A 24,994-nucleotide genomic window follows, 5' to 3' on the forward strand; every position below is an offset into this window, starting at 1 on the left:
GTAGTCATATTATTTCTTTATATTAATATTGTCTCTAGGTGGAGGCTTCAGATAAGCCCAGTGTTTTTTTTGCCTCTTCCTGCACTGTATATTATTCATTTTTTTTTTTTTTTTTAAATAAAAAAAAAAAATAAAAAATAGGTACTATATAGTCCCTATTTTTTATTTTTCTATTTTTTTTGTTATGTTGTATATATTTTTATTATTATTTTATTTTGTTTCTGCACAATCTCCTGCTCCACACTCCAGTCCAGATGGTGGCAGTAATGCACCTCTAAGCTGGTTTGCCAATAAACACCAAAGAAAGCAAGAAGAAGAAGAAGAAGAGCTGTCAGCAGCAGGTGAATGAATGTGTATGGGCTTAGTTAGCCGACTGGTAGCTTTGGCAATGTTGTTGTCACTATCAGAATGATATCGCAGCGGGACAGAGGAGAACTGGCTCGGTTTTATACTGTCACGGATCCTAAGAAGCACCTGAAAGGCTACACTGTGTACAAAGTCACCGCAAGGGTAAGTAAAGGGAGGATCTGACAGCAGGGCTAATGCTAGCTGTTGTTAGCAGCTTGAGCTAAGCTAACGAAGCTAATATGATGCAAACACAAGTAACGTTGCTTTTACTATGCCTGGTGATGGTGACAGCTTCACCACAGATGTAATAGGTACACTCACACATGCTTATGTTTTAACATGTGTTTTTATTTAATTATAATTAGCCCCAGTGGATGTTGTTTAGCTGATAGCTTACATTAGCATGTATTAGCCACACTGATTGAGCTAAACGCTTTGTTAACCTGGTTTTAACCACTAGATAGCTGAGCTTAGTTAGTGTTATATGTATGTTACAGTATACCAACATTAAGGAGATCATGTTAAGCGTCTTTAAGCAGAAATAAGACTACATAGCTGGTTCATATTGTCATTATATTTGAGGTTAAGTTGACAGAAGTAAGGTTAATTAACATCCTGATGATCAAGCCAGATGTGTGGTGTGGAAAATTTCAAAGCCTGTCATTGCTTAAACTCCCTGTTTCTATCTCCCATAATAATGCTATACTCTTAAACTATGTCAAGGTAGGAGAAAAAGACAAAATTCACTTTCAGTTTTGGACAATCAGGCTTTTATTTTGTAAGAATGAGCTCCTGTCCCCACTGATAATATACAGCAACTCACAGATCAAGTGCTTGTACAGAGAAATCCTCTGATGATGAAATAAATATCCTATTATTCAAGGAAAAGTTTATTATCCCCTAGGGGCAATTTGTTGTACAGTCAGCAGTACCATACAGTCATCAAACAAATACAATAAACACAATAAATAGCCTATTAAAGGCAATAAATACAAAGTGTCACATGTAGCCTTACAATACACCGACATTAAGGAGATCATGTTAAGCATCTTTAAGCAGAAATACATCTGTTAAGACACTAACATTAACTACATAGCTGGTTCATATTGTCATTATATTTTAGGTTAAGTTTCCCAGAGAAATGCCTTGACAGAAGTAAGGTTAATTAACATCCTGATTATCAAGCCAGTCCTGTGGTGGAGAAATGTCAAAGCCTGTGTTAACTTCATTGCTTAAACTCCCTGTTATCTATCTCCCAGAATAATGCTATACTCTTAAACTATGTCAAGGTAGGAGAAAAAGACTAAATTCACTTTCAGTTTTGGACAATCAGGGCTTTCATTTTGTAAGAATTAGTGATGGGAATTTCCGGCTCTTTTTAGTGAGCCAGATCATTTGGCTCAGCTCACCAAGAAGAGCCGGCTCTTTCGGCTCCCAAACGACTCTTCATTTTACCACTTCTGCCTTTTATAATTCAGCCAAATTTTGCGCTGTTTTGACCTATGATTAGTATGTGTGCACATATATCACTTAAATTATTCAATATAATTATACTAAACCTTATAATTTCCAGAATACCATAATTTTACATGCTGCTTCGTTTCCGACCATCACTCATCTTGTCTGCTATTCGCGCACTCCTCTCTCTCTTTCTCTCCTCCTCTCCCTCCTGCTCTGTACCTGTAGACCGTCAGCGCGCCACGCAACCCCGCCCCTCCCTGCTTAATGGTATGATCCTTGTCTGTCATCACCATATTGGTCGCACGGATGTCATTAACAAAACATTCAGTCACAGTCAGTGCACGGAGTGCCCGTGGCACGGAGAAGATCGTCCTATCATTCTGCCTTGAATTAATAATTAAAAAAACAAACGAAAAAACGGCTCTCGGATGGGAGCCGGCTCCCATCGTTTACTTAAAAGAGCCGGCTCAAAGAGCCAGCTCGTTTGCGACCGACACATCACTAGTAAGAATGGGCTCCTGTCCCCACTGATTATATACAGCAACTCACAGATCAAGTGCTTGTACAGAGAAGTCCTCTGATGATGAAATAAATCCTATCATTCATCCACACTTTCTGCCAGACCTCCAGTTACCAGTCTCTCTGCAGTGATTTTACAGATGCATGGGCCACATTCTCAGCTCAATAAGTCAGAACAAGGACAGGGCTGAGTTTCTTTGTCTCTGCCTGCCATCCTGCTTGTTATGATTGTTGGTGATGTCTCGTTCCTACACTCAAGACTTCCGTCATTCGCTGTATAATGCTCTCATTGTCACACTGTGTCCCTGCTTATACTTGTGCCAGCCTCACAGGAAAGTCTTGAACCAGCGCTGGCATCTTATTCTTTTTAAATAGGAATCACATGGATGTCCTCTTCTCCCTTTTCCCACACAGATAATCTCCAGGAAGAACCCGGAGGATGTCCAAGAGGTAAGACATGCGGTCATTATTTGTATATTGTGACTTTGTGAGTGTGTAAAGCATTGGCAGACAGTTGATTTTCTTGAAGGACAGGAGTTTGGTGGAATATTTTGGAAGGAATTTCCCCTGCAGGGTTGGAAGATAAGCACTGCTTCTGAGTATAGCATTAGCCTGTTATCTGTTATCACAGACTAAGTCGGTTAAGTCCTTCCAAGACGGTGGACAATAAAGTCTATCTATCTAATAGGGCTGGGACGATACACCTAGTTCCCGATTCGATACTATCACGATTCTTGGGTGATGATTCGATATGTATTGCAATTTTTAAATTGCGACTTTTAAGTATTGCGATTTGATATAACAATTTATTGCGATTATTGTTAACTTTTTTAACACCATACCATGAGAAAAAGTTAGCATTGTAAAAAAAAAGCCAAGATTTAGGTCTACATCATGAGAATTGTTGTAATTCATTGTCTTTTTACATTTCAAGCTCTCTGTCTTTCTGTCAAAAATACTGACACTTTTATTGTCCACAGTTTAAAGATTGCCTGTCAAAGACATCTGTTATGTCTTGTAAAAGGTTTTACAGAACATTTAACTATTTCTCATATTGTATTTACAAACATGCTGTAAAAACTCACGTGCATGCTCTCTTACATTTGTCACACACCGAGGAATGCAGTCCAGACTGGAACCAGCGCTAATGCAACAGGCATGATGTCAATAACTGCTTGTGTGTCTGAGAGACAGAGTGAAAGAGTTTTGCCTGTAAACACATACCTCCATTATGGAGCAGTGCTCCTGTTTGGGACTGGTGCTCAGCCCAGTTTTCTCTGCACCAGCAAGCTGGCCAGGATTTTAGCAAACCAGTCTCAACATTAGGCCATTATGTTTTACTTTATGCCGCAGAGTAAGGAACTACTTCTTCCATGTTTGTGACTTATGTACGTAAGATGAGGAATTTAACTTGTCATATGAATTTATTATTTGATTCACTGTAGTGTGAGACTACGGAGTGCCGTATTTTTAAATAGTTGTTGACTTTAACAAGACAACAAATGTATGAATTATATTGTGATAATGAGATTACTTTTACAGACAAGTATACCTCTTCAAGCAACAACATCGATATAATCCATTTGGTGAAGGTTCACATGTCTTTAAACAGATAATGATTGATTCTCCAACTCCTCCTCCTCCTCATCTTCATCCATCTCTCCTCTTGCTCTTTCTGTAGATAACCGTATGGAAGAGATACAGTGATTTCCGGAAGCTTCATCAGAACCTCTGGCAGCTGCACAAGAATGTCTGTAGCCAGTCGGAGCTGTTTCCTCCCTTTGCCAAGGCCAAAGTCTTTGGTAAGAAACTAATCCCCCTCGATTCCCCTCGAACATTTTTGTCCAGATAAAAGTAAAGAGACCAAATGCTTGTCTCTGTAGTGCCTTCTTCACCTGTTTGAAGTTTTTGGTCTTCGGGTACCTTTTAATATTTGGTTGTTCATGTTAGCGAGCTGCTCTAAAATGACCAAAGAAAAACTGATATAGTAACAGGCCGCTGTTGTAGTAAAAGACAAGAAATCCTGGATCTTTGGATCACTGGAGTAGTAGTGATGAGTCTGCCCCCTTGAGGAAGCTCAGTGTTATTACTCAGTCAGTAAGCATTACTCTTAGTTGACATGAGGACTTGCTTAAAGGCAAAATCACTGATGTGTATGTGTGTGTGTGTGCGCATATATTTCTATATTTATATTCTTCCATGTATGCATTGGCAGGACGTTTTGATGACTCAGTAGTTGAGGAAAGAAGACAGTGCTCCGAGGATCTGCTGCAGTTCTCTGCTAATATCCCTGCTCTCTATAGCAGTCAGCACATCCAAGATTTCTTCAAGGTACCCAAACACGCACATGCAGAAACACAAACACACTCCCACTCAGACTACTATCAACTGAAATGTTTTTAATTCCTTTCAAGGGAGGTGAGGTCCACGACGGCTCGGAGCTCATTGGACCAGCTGAGCCCTTTTCCGACTTCCTGGCAGACAGTTTATCAGACTGCAGCTCTGACGGTAGGGTTACACTCAACAAGTCTTCCTCTTAATTTACAAGGTACGTTAATTTGCACTTGCTCAGTGATGTGTGGGCATTTTCTTTTTTCAGTTCAAAGAGACATCAGTGGGGCAGATGATTTGACTATCACATCCGAGTATGGAGGTATGGTTCATTTGTGTATCAAAATTAGGGCTGTCAAAGTTCACGCGTTAACGCAAATTTCATTTTAACGCCACTAATTTCTTTAATGCATTAACGCAGTCGATCTTTTGGAGGTTGTAACAGGCTCAAGTGAAGCTAGAGTGAAGATACTGGCATCATATGAAACTAAAAAACCTAAAGAATCCATTGGTAACAACCATGTCATACTAGCTTGTCGTGAAAAAGGTTAAATGACGCTCCAAACTTGCGCTAAATTTGGCGAGGAAAAACTGTCATGGCCATTTTCAAAGGGGTCCCTTGACCTCTGACCTCAGGATATGTGAATGAAAATGGGTTCTATGGGTACCCACGATTCTCCCCTTTACAGACATGCCCACTTTATGATAATCACATGCAGTTTGGGGCAAGTCATAGTCAAGTCAGCACACTGACACACTGACAGCTGTTGACAATATTTGTCATTGTTTTGTGTTGTTAATGAATTTCCAATAATAAATATATACATACATTTGCATAAAGCAATCATATTTGCCCGCTCCCATGTCGATAAGAGTATTAAATACTTGACAAATCTCCCTTTTAAGGTACATTTTGAACAGACAAAAAATGTGCGTTTAATTGCGATGAACTGGAAAATCATGCAGTTAATTGCGATTAAATATTTTAATCTGTTGACAGCCCTAATGAAAATATCAGCCATATACATTAGAACCCATGCATAAACTCATTATGAAGTGTGTATCTGTCTGTATTGACCCTAGCGCTGTTTTCCTCCCCAGGCCCATCCAGTGACAGCGACCTGACCTCCCTTGCTGTGGATACAGACTCTTTGGCTGGGCTGGATGATGGCATGGCCTCAGGCCGCACCTCCCCAAACCAGCCACAGGGGGGAGCCTCCAACATTAGCAGCAGCTGCAGCCCTCGCTTGCCCTCCCTGCACGACCGCCGCACCCCGTCTCCTGCCCCGGTCCCTGCCTCCTCAGCCCCTAACCCAGAGGTCAGCTGGCCAGGCCGAACGCCACTATTCTCCGGCAGTCTGAAGAAAGCCATCGGCGGCAACCCCAAGGACGTGAAGTCGGACTACCTAGACAGAGCCAGTGAGCTCATCTGTTTGGCTGTACAGAAGGAGAAAGAGCAAGACTTCCAGGCAGCTTTCTCCTGCTATCGCAGCGGAGTTGACCTGCTGCTGCAGGGAGTGCAAGGTCAGTTTGGGAGAGAGCTGGGTAACTACATATGCAGCAGTGACCCAACTTATATATTATATTCACTCTAGACCAGGGCCTTGAGGAAAAGTTTTTCTTTCTTTTTTAATTAGCTGTTAAATTTGTGGGCAGCAGGGTTTGTTGCAGGAAGCTGTGAGAACTGACATTTGGTTCAAAGTGTAGTGCAGCGATTTTAGAGTTACATTCCATAAAGTTGGGGGACCTACGAGAGAAATGAAAAAGAAAGAATGGTTCAAATTGATGCAGCAGAGACTGAGATATTCAAACTTTTAGTTCCTAGTATGGTTCGAGCTTTAAAAATAGTGGATTGTAAATGTTCCATAATGTAACTCAGTAGCGTCACTTCCCTGCCTGGTGAACGCCCACGTCTTTCAAACTTAATCCCCCAAATTGTAATGCTGCTTTTCTGTTAAGCCCAAATCCAGATTCAGACATGATGAAGCTCCCTCCAGAATCACAGAGGTCATTATAAAACAGTAATACTCACACCATGACTACTAGTAAACCCATTAGAAACTTCCAAGGTCCGCCCCACAGGTACTGAAGGTCATAGGGCTGTCCTGAATACCATTTTTTGGGCTTCGAAGCTTCGGTGAGAAATATTCGAAGGTATTCGAAGCTTCGCAGAGCAGCAGGCTGACATGTCCTTCTGTCTGTCTGTTTGTCTCCGTCTCCCCCATTTCAGTGCCCAGGACAGTGCCGCACTACTGTACACCGAGATGCTAAACACAACAAACAGCGATAACCATCTGAGATAACTCATAATAATGAACGTTGAATATGAATAATAAATAATGTTGTGGGATTATTTCTGGTTTCATCGGCTATTTTGGGATTTATTCATTATTATTACACACTTAAATATATATATATATAAAAAAAAAAAAGAAAGCATTCAAATAGTGATTTGGAGGTTGAGTATCATGGCAACGGTCGAAGCTTTGAAGCATTCGGGTCACTGTGCCCTAGTAGGTCATGACACAATCTTTGAATACGGTCCTCTAGATTAGAGGTTCTCAACCTTTTTGGATGTGGCAACTGGCAAGCTAGCAAAAAAATGGTCTTGTAGACTGGCGTGGGTGTGTGTTTGGCCAGACTCCTGTAAAAGCTCGCCTCCAGATGTGTGATAAGACATGAAAATAATTCACCTTTAAATGACATCCTAAACTGTTCTCCTTTACATGAAGAAGTAAGTTAAAAATCAGCTCATTTAATTCTACTTCGAAAGGGTTTTACAGGTGATACATCTGTATTGAAGAATCTGTCAGAACCTCATCCATCAGGGAGAGGGAGGGAAGCGCAAGCGAGAGCGTGGACAGAAGGAGTGAAGTGTGAAACTGAAACTATTTAGATATCATGTCAAATTAAACTCATTTTAAACTCAAATTTGGGCATATTCACAACGAATCCATCACAGTGTGACACAGTGGAGAAATGCTTCATGGAAATATGGGCTTGGGAGGAGCAGTACGGCAAAAAAAAATATGAGCGGACACTATACTGAATGCGTGTTTATGCACACAGTCATTCCTGATCATCTGCCATCATTGCTCACGCTGGCAGGCGGGTGGAGAGAGTGGATGGATGATCGGTTCTTGTCAGATACACTGTGTCGACCAGTGCCGGCTCACAGCTCGGTTGTTGAGAATCACTGTCTGCCTTAGAACATCCTGTTGTTACTAATCCAAAGATAACATCAATTATTATAGCTACTGTATCTAAGCGCATTACTTTATAGTGGTATCCATGGACGTCTGCTCGGATGGGTGGCCTTGTGTTTATGAAGGCTGTGATTCTGCGAGCATCCACCCTGCAGGGTTGCTCTTCTTTAGTTTTAGTTTATCACTTTTACTTTGTGCTTTATTAGCTTGTCTCTCACATTAACAACAGGCTGTTTTGTCAGTAAATAAAAAGCTTGTACAGAAACTTTTAACCCTGCCGCACTATAAAAAAAACTGCTTCGTAAAGAAAAATGATTTATGTCTCTCACCCCTGTTCAGGTGAGCCCAGTCCCACGCGGCGAGAGGCAGTGAAGAAGAAGACTGCAGAGTATCTGATGCGTGCAGAGCAGATATCCAGTCAGCATCTGAGAAGCAACATGGGTCAAGGGTCAACACAGACAGTGGTGAGTGGGAAGGAAATGGCCCGTATGCTGTCTGTTAGGTTATGCAAATGTACTTTAAATGCGTGCATCCACCGGGGTCCTCAAACCACTTGAGACAGTATATCAGAGTGCATTCGGGTTTACTGCAGATGAACATCACAGCAAGTTGAAAAATTGTTAAACCTATCTTTTTATAATGCACATAGACAGTACAAAAGAATCAATAATAATGAATAATAATTTCCGCCCACAGCAGGCCGTTTGTGGCTTCAACAAGCTCTAGAAACTGTACACTACCTGTATCTGAAGATCACAGTCTAGAGTTAATCTTTTTATGTTGTTGACTAAGACACGGACTGTTGCTTGTCTTCTTATATTACTTGGGGCACATGTTGCAAGAGATCATATCATGATACTTAATGAATGTGACCATGTTTTAATGATCAAATTTCACACCATGTTTTTTTTTGTCCAAGGCTTTGGGAGCACAGTGCTGCCCGTCCACCAGCAGAGGAGGCCAGCAGAGTCCATCCGAGGAGCTGAGAGCCTACAGGGTGTTGGGGGTCATAGATAAGGTCAGTTTACTATTGACAAGTCTTGCAACTTGTTTTTCCTAAAAAGTAGGGCTGTCAATCAATTAAAATATTTAAATCGCGATTAATCGCATGATTGAAGAAATGTACCTTAAAGGCAGATTTGTCAAGTATTTAATACTCTTATTCACATGGGGGTGGGCAAATATGCTTGCTTTATGCAAATGTATGTATATATTTATTATTGGAAATCAATTAACAACACAAAACTATGACAAATATTGTCCAGAAACCCTCACAGGTACTGCATTTAGCATAAAACAATAAGCTCAAATCATAACATGGTAAACTGCAGCCCAACAGGCAACAACAGCTGTCAGTGTGTCAGTGTGCTGACTTGACTATGACTTGCCCCAAACTGCATGTGATTATCATAAAATGGGCATGTGTGTAAAGGGGAGACTCGTGGGTACCCATAGAACCCATTTTCATTCACATATCTTGAGGTCAGAGGTCAAGGGACCCATTTGAAAATGGCCATGCCAAGTTTAGAGTGTTATTTAGCCTCCTTCGCGACAAGCTATCATGACAGGGTTGGTTTCATTCCTTAGGTTTACTAGTTTCATATGATGCCAGTATCTTCACTCTAGTTTTGAAACGGAGAAGAGAAATTGGTGGCGTTAAAATTAATTTATAATTATAATTATTATAGTTATTATTGCATAAACTTTGACAGCCTTACTAAAAAGTTATTTCATTTATAATCACAAGCAATAATTTGGCTTTTTTCCTATTAAGAAAGTGAGTAAAATACACAAGAAGACAACAATTCATCTGTGTTAAATAAAAAATAAACATTTCATTTTGTTTGATTTGATGTCAAAATGTCCTCCTTGAATATTATAGAAGCCCACTTATGAAAGAGGAGAATTTTTATGGTGAAAACAAAACGATAATTTAGGTCCTTACAAAATAATTACACTTAAAAACCCGGCAGACGCTCATTTATTTAATAACTGCTCCGGCCCAGAGAAATGTGGATGTGTCAAATTTCTCCTCCTTGTGTCCTTTCCGTCTTCGACCATCTCTTTTTATCCGAAGCAATAAAGCGTAATAGATTTACTGAATGGTATGGTAAGGGCTGAGTGTGTGTATGTTCAGCGTCAGTTATGACTACCACAAGGTCAGTTTAGGTTGCCGGTCCTCTCAACCAGCTGCCGGCGAAGCAACTTCACCACTCAGCCATGAAATGACTTGGCAAGCAGCTCAGAGAGCGGCACACAACATTGAGTCAATGATGCTCGTCCTCCACACACACACACACACACAGACACACACAAAACCCCAAGGAAAATGTTGATACAATACTAACATGTGTTACTCTACAGAGGTGCGTGCAAAATCCACAATATGTCAGAAACAAATCGGACACACAGCAGAAAAAAAAAGCGCCATAAGTGGAACTACGCTATCCAGAAACGACCCAGCTTTCCTCTCCTCTTTCTCCTCCTCCTCCTCCTTCCTCCTCTCACTTTTAATGGGGACAGAGGGGACAGATGGAGAGAGCTCCTCACCCTACTGCCCACCCCTGCCCCTCCTCTCCACCTCCCCCCTTCCCTGATGTTTGTGTCTTAATTATATTAGCGCCCTGGCTAGCACCGCCACTCTGTTTACTCACAGCTCCATTCATATCCATTTAGCCTGCACCTGTTTGGTCCCAGCCAGGGTCACATGGAGAGAAACGCACCCACAAAAACATACGCACGCACTGCACCACGCACAAACACAGACCGGGTCACACACATATGCTTCAAGCTCTCCCCTGAGACAGCCAGGGAGCAGAAGAGCAATGGAGATGTCGGGGAGAAGGAGGGAGGGGAATAAAGATGTTAGGAAGAGCCAGAGGAAGATGAACTAAAGGGGATTTAGAGCAATTAACTGTGTCTGCAATGAAGCATTGCATGGATCTGTAGTGACTCATTTTTCAAGGAACACATGTGTTTCAAAATAAAAAAAAATTAGGAGCACAGGAAAGACATTTTTGCATCCGATATATGAACAGAAATGTGTATAACCAACTGCTTGGCTTGCAGGTTGCTCATATGTCCATTTTTGGTGTATTTAGAGCTGCAACTAATGATTATTCTCAATAATTCTGAATCCGTCAGTTATTTTTTCTATTGTTAAATCTATGAAATGACCTAAAATATTAAAAGACCAAGTGAAACCATGTGAAACATTTCGGGGGATCTATTAGCAGAAATATAATATAATATTCATAACTATGTTGTCCAGAACGGACAAACCAAACACTGGCTCTAGAGAGAGCCTTTCACGTTTTTGCGTTACCTGAAGGCCACTGTAGTTCTCAGACACGCTTGTGAAACTGCGGTAACGTGAGCGGCAGAGTGCAAAACCGTGGTACCGCCAGCCGCTGTCTAACCGGCGTTACCGCGGTTTTGCACTCGGCTGCTCACATTACCGCAGTCTTGGAAAGGGAGGAGTGAGCGCAGGGCAGTTGGTTGCAATCTTCAACCACACCACTATATGCCACCAAATCCTACACTGTACCTACTGTTCCTTTTAAGATACTCAATTTACGATGATTTTTTTTTTTCTTTAGAAAAAACTGAAAAGCATGTAAATTCTTTTCTGTCAATCAACTAATCTATTAATGGACTAATTGATTCAGGTATTAAAAATATGTGTTCATTCTGTCACCTTTTCATTATTTTTTTTCCAGCTAGTATGCATTTGTTTCCCTTTTTTTGCTATTACACTACATACTAGGGCTACAACTAACGATTAGTTTCATTGTCGATTAATCTGTCGATTATTTACTCGATTACTCGATTAGTTGTTTGGTCTAGGAAATGACAGAAAATGGTGAAAAATGACGATCGGTGTTTCCCAAAGCTCAAGATGACGTCCTCAAATGTCTTGTTTTGTTCACAACTCAAACATATTCAGTTTATTGTTATAGAGGAGTAAAGAAACCAGAAAATATTCACATTTAAGAAGCTGGAATCAGAGAATTAAAAAAATAAAAATAAAAATACTCAAACTGATTAATCGATTATCAAAATAGTTGGCGATTAATTTAATAGTTGACAACTAATCGATTCCTTTTTGTAGCTCTACTACATACATCTATAGATTCCTTTTTCTTTTCTTTTCGTTATGTGGCCGGGATTTGGTTTGGTCCAACACAGCAGGATCCGACGTGTTAATGCCAAATTTGTCTAGTATAATTTAGGGACCTACATTTGTCTTGAGGTGACCCTCATGTGTGCCCTGACCCAGTCGTTGAAAAACGCTGCTGTGGAGGACACAACCACTACATCATCTTGTATGTCTGTTCATATCTGGCAATTAATGGCACTCTTCCATCGCAGGTTCTTTTGGTCATGGACAAGAGAACACAAGAGACGTTCATCCTGAAAGTAAGTTTAATATGTGTGTGTGTGTGTGTGTGCACGCCGCATCCTCATCGTCCTGACTCTAAGTGTAAGTGTGAAGTGTGCCAGAAGCCCCTGTGTGTGACCGGTGTAATTGATTCTAATGGGCCTGTCCCTGTCAGCTCCTCTGCTCTCAGGTGTGAGACGTGTGCCAGATGCCAACGCACAGCGCGGGCACAGATGAATACACACACACACGCATGCCTACACACACACACACACACATGCAGCCAATGTGAACTTTACGTGTAGCGCTGATAGATTTGTGTGGCTCTTTTAAAGTCGCGCGCTGTATGTGGCTTGATGAATCCAGTGACTTTGGGTTGCCATGGGGCAAAGCTGGCACCTCGTTAATAGGAGGTTTCTCCTTTGCCACACTTTTTTTTTTTTTTACACCTTATTCTACACACTCACCTTCTTTTACCTCCTCCCGCTCATGTCCTCCATATTTGGGTTAATTTCTCTTTTCTCCTCTTGTCCTTAAATGCAGATTTCCTTGCTTACTTTTTTTAATTACTCACCTCCCCTTCCTCTTCTCTCTTACCGTAGGGTCTGAGGAAGAGCAGCGACTGCGGGCCGACTAAGAGGACAATCATGCCTCACTCGGTGCGCCACATGGTGCAGCTGAGGAAGTTCGTCGTCTCTGAAGACGCTGTTTTTCTTTTGCTGCAGTATGCTGAAGGTAAGACACACACAAACATCTCATGCTCACTAGGGGTTGGAAAAAAGTCAATTCACCTAGGTATCGCGATTATTTATTTTTTTGCAATTTTGCAATTGATTTTTTTAATGCCAGAATCAATATATTTGCTTTATTTGAGTCTATGTGGAGCTAGAAGGAAGTTACTGCTTTTATTGTTGTAGTCTGAGTAACGTGACATCATATCCGTTCCGTATCCGTCAACCAAATTAATCCAAATTAATCCAAATTAAAAGTCCCTAGAAGTGTATGATTCAACTTTTTCCCATGGTCTAGTGTTAAAAAAGTAAACGCAATAAATCGTAATATCATATCGCAATACTTGTAGAATCGCAATACTTAAAAATCGCAACACATATCGAATCGACACCCAAGTATTTTGATAGTATCGAATCGGGATAGAGGCGTATCGTCCCCGCCCTAACGCTCACCAGTTTCCCTCTTTTGTCTTTTTTTTTTTTACCTCCAACTGTCTTTTCCCCTCCTTCACCCGATCCCTCCTCCTCCTCTCTTCTCTGCCCTTGTTCCAGACAGATGTTTGATAGAGATGGGTGTGTGTCACAGGTCATTATTCTGAATACCAGGTGGCGCCATGCTTCATTAGCTATGCCAACACCTGGGCCTCCTTACATCCCACTCACTCTAGGATGTGTGTGTGCGTGTGTGTGTGTGTGTGTGTAGCTTGTGTGTGTGTGGGTGAGTGCGTACAGTGAAAGGCAGCCATATTTTTGTAATGCCCTGTAACCTATTCAATCTGGTGCACTCTATAACCACCCTGCGCTAATATTAGTGGACAGTATTTAATATCATATGAACATGATCTAATAAAGCAAAGGCATATTTTCACCTCGGTTACCTCCCAGCTCTGCGAGTCACAAAATCCAGGGTTGCTCCTCCTTAAATGCGTCTTCACTATGCTGTTAGCAGCTGATGGGTTGAACGAGGATAGACAGACAGACAGACAGACGGAGGGAGGCAGTGACCTGAGTGACATTGGACAAAACAACATGTGGATGGTTTTACTTTCTAAGCCATCGAGTTGCCCCACTATCATTATCATCACTGTGCACTCCCGATCCATTCTCATCACACACAACAGATGCCGGCTTCCAATTGCTCACACTACAGCTGTGTGTGTATATATCTGTATGTCTGCGCGTGAGTGTGTGTGTAAGACAGAGAGAAGTCAAAACGTTACACTTTGGGAACCTAAAACACTCACACACACATACCCAACCCCATTTAGCCAAATTGGGTTCAATCATAACTGTTCTTGTTTGCCTGGTTACTCATTCCTAAGTAGAAACTAATGACCCTTCTTACCAAATAGTCCCAGTAACTGAGGAGAAACCAAAGTCAGGAACTAAAAGTCTCCTTTACCATTCCTTTTTGCATTTAACTTTAAATTAAGCCAGCATAACTTTGTTACTTTGTTTGAATATCAATAAATCATCTCTATCCTGGCACTCAGTGCTTGCTGCATGAATGAATGGTGTCTTCTAGTTTCATATGATATCAATATCTTCACCATAGCTTTAAAACTGAGCCTGCTACAGCCTCTTAAAGACAGTAATGTCAGTCTCAGAGGGTTAATACTTCTGCTTACCACTGTATTAGATACACCCGTCTTTTGTCTTTGTCTTTACTGCCCTGTTTCCTTCATCTCTAGGTGGGAAGCTGTGGTCTCACATTGGAAAGTACCTGCGTGATTCCAGCCCAGATGAGAGCTTTGACATTCCTTTCATCCAGAAGAGCCACACAACGGCTATACACTCTCCACAGCATGTCATCCCACAGCTGGATGCAGGTTCAGCCAGTTCTGGTTCTGGGCCAGTTGCTTGTTCTGATTCTGTCTCGGGGCTGCAGAACAAAGGGAAGAAACTCACCGCATCTCCTAAGAAAAGCGCTCTCCCTCCGAGGCTTATCGAGAAAACCGGGGCTCAGTCCGGAGACTCTGGAGCCACCTCCGAGGAAGAGTGCACCAACAGCTATTTGACACTTTGCAATGAGTACGAACAAGATAAAGTAGAACCAGATGCACTAGAAGAGGAGGAAGAGAAGAGCGAACAGGAAATGCTGTCGCTGGAGGTTCCCGTTGCGACGACCAACACCACTTCCTCGCGAAGCCGCTCGCTGCTTAGCAACGACAGCCTCTCTTCACCTATCAGCTCTCAGGAACTTGGCTTTTTCACAGAGTCGTCCGACAAAAGTGGCCACACCCTTGACAATGAGCAATGCCATGGCGAGGGACAGGATCCCGGTGAAGTGTTCAGTCCTTTGCCCTCCCCTGCCGTGCCTCTGTCTCTGGATCAGTCCAAGCACACGCCAATGGAGTTTTTCCGTATCGACAGCAAAGACAGTGCGAGCGAGGTGACCTGTCTTGACTCAGGAGAGCAGCGCACCTCCCATAAGCAGGTCCCCCTCTTCTCTGCATCCGACCTGGGCTCGGATGTCACTGAGGATCTCCCAGAGCTGGCTCAGGAGGTCAAGGGCCACAGCTCGGAGCTTTGGGGGTTGGACTGTAGTGATAAAGGCTCTAATGAGTCAGTGCCAGTCATCTCATTTAAAGAGGCAGTAGTGGAGGATGAGGGTCACCCGCCAGACCTTTTGGTCAACCTGCCTGTAACGGGCGGGACCGTAGACTCTTTACAGGAGGAATTAGACACTTCTGGGGTGTGTCTCGGCCTCGAGGCCACGGCCTCTCCTCAGAAGTTCATCCAACCTGATGTTTTACAGCTTCCCAGCCAGCCTGAGGAAGAGGAGCTTTCATCTTTATGTACGGCCTCTGCAACTTGCGACACCAGCGTTGCATCTTCCTCCCCCTTCAACTCGCTGTGGGACGACTGCAGCTCGGCGTTTCAGCAAGAGGCCTCTGACAAAATGGCGGTTCATCCCGCTTGCCAAAATAACGAGCTTCCCCTTGACCTTCCAGTTACTGACTCGCTTAATGAGAAACTAGAGGCCGGTACAACAGTAAACACAGACTTGGTTCCAGACCGCGGTGGCAAAAGCACAGACTCTATCCCAGACACAAATGGGACCGAGGCCTGCGCAGTGGTTGAGAGTTTATTAGGTCTTGATGGCGAATCATCAGGAGTTATTAGTACTACAGGTGGCAGCGAATTTGATAAAGAAGTATCGCGGCTGTTCGCAGAGCTGGACGAGCTGTCGTTGGCTGCGTCCCAAGCTCGTATCCCGGAGGAGTTTGTCCGATGCTGGGCCGTCGAGATGGTGACAGCGCTGGATTCTCTGCACCAAGAGGGCATCGTGTGTCGAGACCTGAACCCCAACAACATCCTGCTCGACCACCAAGGTTAGACATCCATTATTACCACAGCTTATTATCAAGCTTTGTTCAGTAAGATCCCACAATCTTGTCGTCTATCTCATAGATCTCTTAAATCTCGTACTAGATTGTTGCACACAGATGACAGTATATGTGTTAAAGTGTAAAAAAAAGACCTTTTAGAGTACTTGCACATCTGTAGTTTGGTTCATTTGGCCAAGACCAAGGGACAAAATGATGCATTGTTGCATTTTAGTTCTGGTCTGGTTCCTGTTCACACTGACTTTTTACAAACGGACAAAGAGGAGTAAACATGACGTTATACAGACTGACAGATAACGTACTGGACAGTTTTAGGGATTGTCATCCTGCATCATCAGGACCCACATGGGGAAATCAAATTCTGATGACTGGCAGAAGTTTATGCAGCACTTTAATGCTCCCAGATATCTGGGTGAACGCATAGTTCACCCAGATATCATGATACATGATTGGCGTACTGTGGGATCGCTGTCACAGACTTTTTAACGGAGATAAAGAACTTACAAAGTATATTGAATGTGAAGCTGTTTGAACAGTTTTCGCCCTATTAATTAGGGACAATACACTCGCTGACATGCTCATGTACATGGCCTACAATACAGATTGCTTCCTGAACAGATTTCACGATCAGCAGATGGATTTATTCGTAGTTGAGCTTTTGAAATCATGCTAAAAAAACATATCTGCTATCATAAAATCCTGTGGTTGGTTCGTTTATTTTCCCACCACAAACGAACCACACCAGAGACCACCTTTTCGGACGGTCTCGGTTCGGTTGTTTGGTCAGCACCAGGGTTTTCGATTGAGAGTTTTCACACCAGCCCAAATGAACCGTACTAACAGGGCAAACAGACCTGAGTTGGTTTTAACCGAATCAAACAGGTTAGGTGTGAAAGCACCCTTGGACTACGTTCTTGAAATATTAGCTGCTAAGAAATACTGCTAAGTGCTGAGCAATGCCACAACTACTTACTTACGTGCTATAATATCAGGAGCAGCATTACAATACAGTTTAGTTACAGAAAATTTAGAAAATTATGTAGATTAGTTTAGTGCAAAATACATCTGTGATCATCAAACACCAATGGACTGAGAGAATTCAAACATCTGCTGTTAAACCCTAACACATGACTCCCATCACTTCATTGTGGATAACAAGCCATCAATATTACTTTTAAAGCAAAGATGGACAACAATGCACCAAATCAACCAGGGAACTTGAAGTAAATCTTAAATAAATGGCTTGTGAATAAAAATTTAAATGTCAACTTCCAAGAAACGTGAATTACAAAATCCTATAGACATCTTACAGCAAGTATAAAACCGCATCTCTCTGAAGCTGCTGTACTCATTTTGTTTTCTCCAGCAAAAATGCAAAGAGCTTGAAGTCGAGATCTCTGCTTATTCCTTTCTCAGAGCAGATAGTATTTGACTGATGTCTCTGTCAGTCAAGCATGATGTAATCCTTTTACTAAAATGAAGGCTCTTCCAGAAGCGACAGTGTTGTTTTACCAGGAGGTCACAGATTCCCCCCTAAACTTCTTCCTTTTGTCGTCCTACAATCATCTCTCTCCACCTCGTTATCAACAAGCGTCTAATTAGCTGAGTGGCTGTTTTCGTCTCCCCGGTGGTAATTATTGTTCTAAAGGGCCCATCAACGGCGTAGTGTGGTGCATCAGTCTGGCTAGCCCAGGCTAATGGCCACGGCTACCTAATGACACCATTAGTTCTAATGATAGCGTTAACGGGTAGCCGCTAAACAGGAGTAATCGCCGGGGCTGTGTGCTTGAAAAGCTCACGGAGGGATGTGGAGAGAGGCGGAAAGGAACGGAAGGAAGGAAGTGCTCTAAAGGTGAGTAAACGGTTTGAAAAGTAGCGAGTCGGAGTGACACTTGACTGCGCAGGGTTGAACCCAGATGAATGTTTCTTCCTTCGACTTTGAGCTGAACACTTTCCCTCTCCTTCGTACTTCCTGTCTCCTCAGGTCATGTTCAGCTCACCTACTTTTGCAGCTGGAACGACGTGGAGGAGTCCTGTGACAAAGAGGCCATTGCCAACATGTACTGTGCACCAGGTGAGACATGCATATATACATCTCTCTGATTTCTCTTATGTACCCATTCTATACTTATTAATTGGGGGGCCTCATTTTGTGTGTTTGTGTGTCAGTTAGGAGGTTTATGCGGGGTTAATTCTATGCAGGCATGCAGGGCCATAAGTAGGCCACTTTCCCATGCTCACAAAACCCTCATTCATAGCCAGACATGAATAAACAATCCAAGTGTGCACAAACCACTCTTGAGAGTAGAAACAGATGATTCTTTCTTGACTCTGAAATAGGGCTGGGCGATAATTCAATATAATAATTTATCGTCTTTCAATGGAATCGTATCGTGGTGAAATCATGTATCGAGATATCGTGATACACAATTATGTCGTCTAAATTGATAATAACAAATGCATATTAACTCAAATGTCTCAGAAAATCTGATCAAATCAGTTAAATCGAACTATTGTCTTAATCTGATTACTCTGTTTTTGTGTCGTATTTTGTATTGTGTCTGTATTTGTGTGCATGCATGTAAACATGGTCGTGTATAGCTGGAAATATTTATTATTATTATTATTATTATTTTCTCATTTTGCACTAAAGTTCTTAATTAAATGAGAAAATACTCTTCATTTGTCCAGTATTTAACTCACACAGGAGTGCACAAAAATAGGCTTTACCATGCAGTTATTTCATATAGACTATTTATTTATTTAATTACCACAAAACAGGCTACATCGCGATATATATATCGTTATCGAGATATGAAATGACCTGTAAGATTTTTAACCGTATCGCCCAGCCCTACTCTGAAATCAACAGAAATCCATATGCAAAGCGGCTCTTTCCGTTCTGTTCTTTTACTTTTTTTCCATTAAAGGAACCACGTCTAAATGCTACACACAGTAATCATCATCGCAGTTATTTTATATTTTAATTAACACTCATATTGGTTAATATCTGGAGGGTAAATTAGTTATAAATATCTGTTTTTTCCACTCTTGCGGCCCCAGTTTGGAGAGGCCGGCTCTGGTTGTAGTTCCCTCATTGTCCTGTAGAGTGTGCTGTTGTGCAGCAGTGAGCCAGCCGTGCCGGTAACCCCATGTGTTGCCCTCAGCAGGCTTGTGGCAGCTCTGGCATGCTGTTTACAAGCTGCCTAAAACAAACTGCTGCTAGACTACAGCACCATGTCCCTACTTAGCACTTCTGTGTGTAGGGGTGTGTGTGTGTATGAGTGCATGTGTGCACATGCATTTGAAATGTATGGGCGCATACGTTTTTCAATATGTTGCTGTTTTAAGCTTCACACTCGGGCTGCTGGATAGATTTTATCTTATATGTTTGATTAAATCTTTCTTAAATATGCGGTATAGATAACTGTTAGCTGAAAACTCGGAGACATACTCAATGACCCTCACACCCATTCACTCTCCCACGCACTTATATTAAGCTATTCTCTCATATTCATCCTCTCTCTCAAGCCAGGAAGGTCACTTCAGATTTAAATCCTCCTTGTGACTAGAACATACAGTATGCCACCGTTGCAATAAATCTGAAAGCAACAAATGCTCCCATCTAATATCCAAAGTGTGCATTTTTATTCCCTTAGCAACAGCTTGTTTAAAAGCCTACTAATGGAAATAGAAGCAGCATCGAGGCATATGTTCAGTGGCCTGCAGGAGATGACCTAAAGACACACAGGAGAAAAGCTCCGCACAAGGAGCCGTATGCATAATGTAGCTGAAAATCTAAGTGCCGAGCCGAGACGCGTTTGCCACTTAAGTCATTGTGTAATTAATGTAGTAATCTCCTTGTTAATATGAGCAGCGGGAGATTTTTACACGTGTCTGAGAGTGTGGATGGATGCAGGGTTTGAAAGGTACTCAGTAATATGCTGAACAATCTTATCTATTTAAAAATGAATTTGGTATTCAAATTAATAAAAAAATTAAAAAGGTAGATTTTGACAAAATGCACACTTGACTTACAGTTTATTAAAATAGTTCTGGATCAATCAAGTAAAGTAAAAGTTAGTGCTGCAACCAATGGTTATTTTCATGATCAAATATTTTTTTGATTAATTTTTAAAAGTGCTGTTCTCAAATGTCACATTTTCTCTGACCAGCAGTCAAAAACTGGAAGGTATTTATTTTAAAATGACATGAAACTGGGAAAACTAAACAAATATTTACACTTGGGAGGCTTTAAGCAGCTTTTGTTTTTTTTAACTTGACAAATGTATGCATTGAATATTTCCATAAATTAATCCAGGATTAGTTTGAAGACGAATAACAATAATAAGTATAACCACTGTTGTAGGGCTGCAACTAATGATTGTTTTCGTTGATTATTTTCCCAATTAATCAATTATTAGTTTGGTCTATAAAATGTCAGAAAATGGTGAAAAATATTGATCCGTGTTTCCCAAAGCCCAAGATGACGTCCTCAAATGTCTTGCTTTGTCCACAACTCAAAGATATTCAGTTTACTGTCATAGAGGAGCAAAGAAACCAGAAAGATATTCACATTTAAGTAACTGGAATCAGAGAATTTTTTTTTTTTTTCTTAAAAATTACTCAAACCAATTAATCAATTATCAAAATAGTTGCCGATTAATTTAATAGTTGACAACGTATCGATGAATTGTTGTAGCTCTACACTGTTGGACCCGGTGTTTGTGGATGACGAGAGCAGCTGAAGGAGGCAATGAAATAAGAACCTTTGCAAAGTTGTACATCATTTACAGTAGCTCCTCCTGATGTAATAAAAGCCATCAGAGTGGTGCTCTTTGATTCACATTTGGACGGTGTAAAAAAAAAAATATTCCTAGTGAAAAATGTTAAATGTTGGGGATAAAAGCCAGCGCCTTTAGTGAAATGAACTGGAATTGAACTGACCTCAGCGCAGGTGTGAAAGGTTTTGTTAGTTAAACGACTGTTGATCCCATGTGGATCAATGGATGTAATGCGTATTAGCAGCCAGCAGGGGGGGTGTTATGCTGTTGTTGAGCGATAATACCTCGACTGTCCTACTCAAACACTGGCAACTTTTTCTCTTTCTCTTCTTTTTCTCTCTAATGTCCACCTTTCTTTGTTATTGTTGTAAATGTGGGTATTACTAAGTAACGGCTATCACCTATTTTACATGCTTTTATTCCACACCTGCAAACACCCTGCGTTTGGTACATGGCATGTATCTGTAGATGTATTTGCTTGTTAACACACACACACACACACACACACACACACACTCTATCGCAGAGGTTAGTGAGTGTGTGTCTCCCCTGCCCTTGTTATGTATTGCTGTTTATCCAGACAGGGTCAGCTCCAGCGATGGCTTCATTCCTGATGACAGATTTATGACTGTTTGCCAGAAAGCTAGCAGGGGGCCTGCTGTGACCGTATGTGCGTGTGACGTGTTTATGTGTGTGTGTGTGTGTGTGTGTAAGACGGAGGGAAACATGTTTTTAAAACGCACACATTCACACCCAAAAAAACACGGGAGTGGACTCGGAAAATACAGCGGCAGGGTATTAATCTATTTATTCTGCACTTCTGCTTATTTACTTTCTCACCATATCGTCATAATTGATAAACATCAGATGGCTAATGTTTTGTTCTGTAATAAGGAAAAAAAAAAACACAAGCTGTTTAGTGACGGTGTGACGCAACCTGATTTGAGCAGAAATGTTTATTGTTCCGCAGAGAGGGAAGCAAGGCCGACACCGATTGTCTTCAGTGTCTAAGTAAAGGGAAATTCAACATTCAATATCTTCCCCTCTGAGGTAACAAGTCAGTTACTGTTTTATTGTTTTTTTCTTTTACCTGCTCAGCCACAGCGTGATCTAATGGAAGATAAAATTGAGTTCCCCTTTTGACAAAGAGCTGTCACCTCGTTGTTTTCAAAAGCTTTTCAAGTAAGTAAGAAACTGCTTCTGCTTTAGTAATTTGAATATTATATATATATATTCAAATATTCTGTCCTCATAGTGAAAATGAGTCATAGGATTGTTTTGTTTTTGAATTACGGCTGTCAAAGATAACACGATAATATGGAGTTCACGCATATTTGTTTTAACGCCACTAATTTCTTTAACGCATTAACACAACTTGGGATTTTTAGGTTGTAGCGGGCTCAGTTTAAAAGCTAGAGTGAAGAAACTGGCATCATATGAAACTAGAAAACCTAAGAAATCCATTGGTTATAGTAGCTTGTCGAGAAGGAGGTTGAATAACGCTCCAAACATGCACTACATTTAGGCGAAGAAAAACTGGCCTGGCCATTTTCGAAGGGGTCCCTTGACCTCTGACCTCTAGATATATGAATGAAAATGGGTTCTATGGGTACCCACGAGTCTCCCCTTTACAGACATGCCCACTTTATGATAATCACATGTAGTTTGGGGCAACTCATAGTCAAGTCAGCACATAAAGCAAGCATTTGCCCACTCCCATGTTGATAAGAGTATTAAATACTTGACAAATCTCCCTTTAAGGTACATTTTGAACAGAAAAAATATGCGGTTAACTATGGACAATCATGCGATTAATCGCGATTAAATATTTTAATTGATTGACAGCCCTATTTTGAATATATAACTCATTCGGTTATATATAATTGCCACTGTTTTAACAGAGCTTCCCCAGCTCATAAGACACACACTCAGTCTTGGAACATCATATACCGATCCCTCCTTACTTCCTACCTGCATGCGCTCTACTTCCCCTTTCAACAATGACAGTCTGTTCTTAAGCCGACTTCCCTAAAAACTTAACAGACAGGGAAGTCGGCTTAAGAGGAGAAGAGAGAAAGTTCCTTATGGCCCCCAGGAGAGAGGAGATGTAGTGTGATTAAGATACAAAGCAGGAGGGAACTGCGTTGTTGAGGGGAAAGGGAAGAAGAAGAGGCCGATAGGTGAACGCGCTGTATTGTTTGTAACCGGTGTATCTGAGCTTCTCGGTATGCTTTTTGTTTTCTTCGAATTCTCATGATTCATTTTAAAGTTGTTTTTTTTCAAGAAAGAAAAGGCCAGCTGATAGTGGAGGTATGGTCAAATTTCCACATCACACAGTGTGCAGTGTAACAGCGGGGTTTTGAATGACCCATGGCCTGTGGATGCAGTTAATTCTCCCCTCCCATCCTCTTTCTCTCTATCTCCCTTTCTCCCTGCCTCGCTCTGACAGAGCGGTAAGTGTAGCCAGCTCCACTGTACTCTCCCTGCAGCTCCTTAGACATTAATCCATTGTGATGACATCGACCTTGCTCTGAGACGTGTGCTTGCTTGCATGTGTGTGTGTGTGTGTGTCCAGTATCTCCCCTCAAGCTCATAACTACGCAGGTATCACTAGTCCATTCAATGACGATCTTCTCTCCTTGGCTGTCAAAACAGTAGTCCTGGGGAGCCCTGAAGACTGGTTGCTCAGTTTGCTGTTTGTGTGTGTATGTGTGTGTATACGAAACGTGCAAGTCGTATCATAGCCCTCTCTAACCTTTGCTGCAAGAGAGCCGCACAGGCCCCCTGGAGGTCCCGGCAGCCTCCGGGAAATGAGGGGTCTTTGTCTCTTCTGCTCTCCCAGCTGAGGAGCCTGGTCTCTGGGCACACGCAGCCGTGACCCTGGGACCCGGCCCTCTGGAGAGAGCAGAGGGAAGCTGAGCGGCACAAGAGGCCATCTGGTACCCAGTAGAGCTAGCACACACACACTCACACACATATACACTTTTGACTTTAGCAAATGAGTATCACTATTGGTTTCTGTGTCTTATTTAAACACACACTGTGGAGTCCCAACAGCCCTCCCATCAAGCTTACACACTGGCTGCGGATCAGAATCTCACAGAGCGTGGCCATGAGCTAGACAGTGGACAGACTTCCAATGAAATGTTCACCTTGAGAGGGTTTTGTTGTCTTTACATGTGACTTCATGAACACGAGACCAAATGCGGAGTACTTTAGAAAAGGAAGCGATGGTAAATGATGTCTGTAATTTAGATTTACAATGATTAATCAATTAGTTGTCAACTATTAAATTAATCGCCAACTATTTTGACAATCGTCATTTTTTAAGGAAAAGAAAGTCAAAATTCTCTGATTTCAGATTCTTAAATGTGAATATTTTCTGGTTTCTTTTACTCCTTTGAGACGGTAAACTGAATATCTTTGAGTTGTGGACAAAAAAAAGACATTTAAGGACGTCATCTTGGGCTTTGGGAAACACATTTTTTCTCAATTTTCTGACTTTTTATAGATCAAACAACTAATCGATTATTCGAGAAAATAATCTGCAGATTAATTGACAATGAAAATAATCGTTATTTGCAGCTCTACTGTAATTATTGAGAGCCTTTAAATTAGTTTTGATTGTCAAGACAAAAACCTTAATGACGGACTGTCATCAGGGTCTGTGGTAAGGCTGCAATGACTTGCCGAACTGGCAGTAGATTAATCGTTATTGTAAACTGAAAAAATGACATTTGATGAAATAACTTTTGGCTTTAGTAAATTGTGATTTACTCATTTTCCACAATTTCCTGACATTTTAAAAACCCCAAAATGAATTAATAATGAAAATAAACGTTAGTCGCAGCGTAGATTGTGACAAAAGAACAAAAATGTTATA

At 41.5% G+C, this 24,994-nt stretch overlaps 1 protein-coding gene across 1 annotated transcript in view; it reads left to right on the forward strand.

The window, feature by feature from the left end:
- The first annotated feature begins 298 nt into the window (after positions 1–298).
- Positions 299–24,994, forward strand: part of rps6kc1 (ribosomal protein S6 kinase polypeptide 1) — a 30,272-nt gene continuing 5,576 nt past the window's right edge. The window contains exons 1-13 of the mRNA XM_074615899.1: positions 299–510; positions 2,743–2,778; positions 4,010–4,130; positions 4,544–4,659; positions 4,743–4,836; positions 4,928–4,981; positions 5,761–6,183; positions 8,205–8,329; positions 8,785–8,883; positions 12,237–12,284; positions 12,849–12,981; positions 14,669–16,312; positions 18,312–18,401. Of these exons, the coding sequence (XP_074472000.1) occupies positions 409–510; positions 2,743–2,778; positions 4,010–4,130; positions 4,544–4,659; positions 4,743–4,836; positions 4,928–4,981; positions 5,761–6,183; positions 8,205–8,329; positions 8,785–8,883; positions 12,237–12,284; positions 12,849–12,981; positions 14,669–16,312; positions 18,312–18,401 (3,085 nt within the window). The 5' untranslated portion in view covers positions 299–408. The remainder of the gene's footprint in view (positions 511–2,742; positions 2,779–4,009; positions 4,131–4,543; positions 4,660–4,742; positions 4,837–4,927; positions 4,982–5,760; positions 6,184–8,204; positions 8,330–8,784; positions 8,884–12,236; positions 12,285–12,848; positions 12,982–14,668; positions 16,313–18,311; positions 18,402–24,994) is intronic.

The sequence above is a fragment of the Sebastes fasciatus genome, chromosome 18, assembly GCF_043250625.1.
Source record: "Sebastes fasciatus isolate fSebFas1 chromosome 18, fSebFas1.pri, whole genome shotgun sequence".
Taxonomy (NCBI): Eukaryota; Metazoa; Chordata; class Actinopteri; order Perciformes; family Sebastidae; genus Sebastes; species Sebastes fasciatus.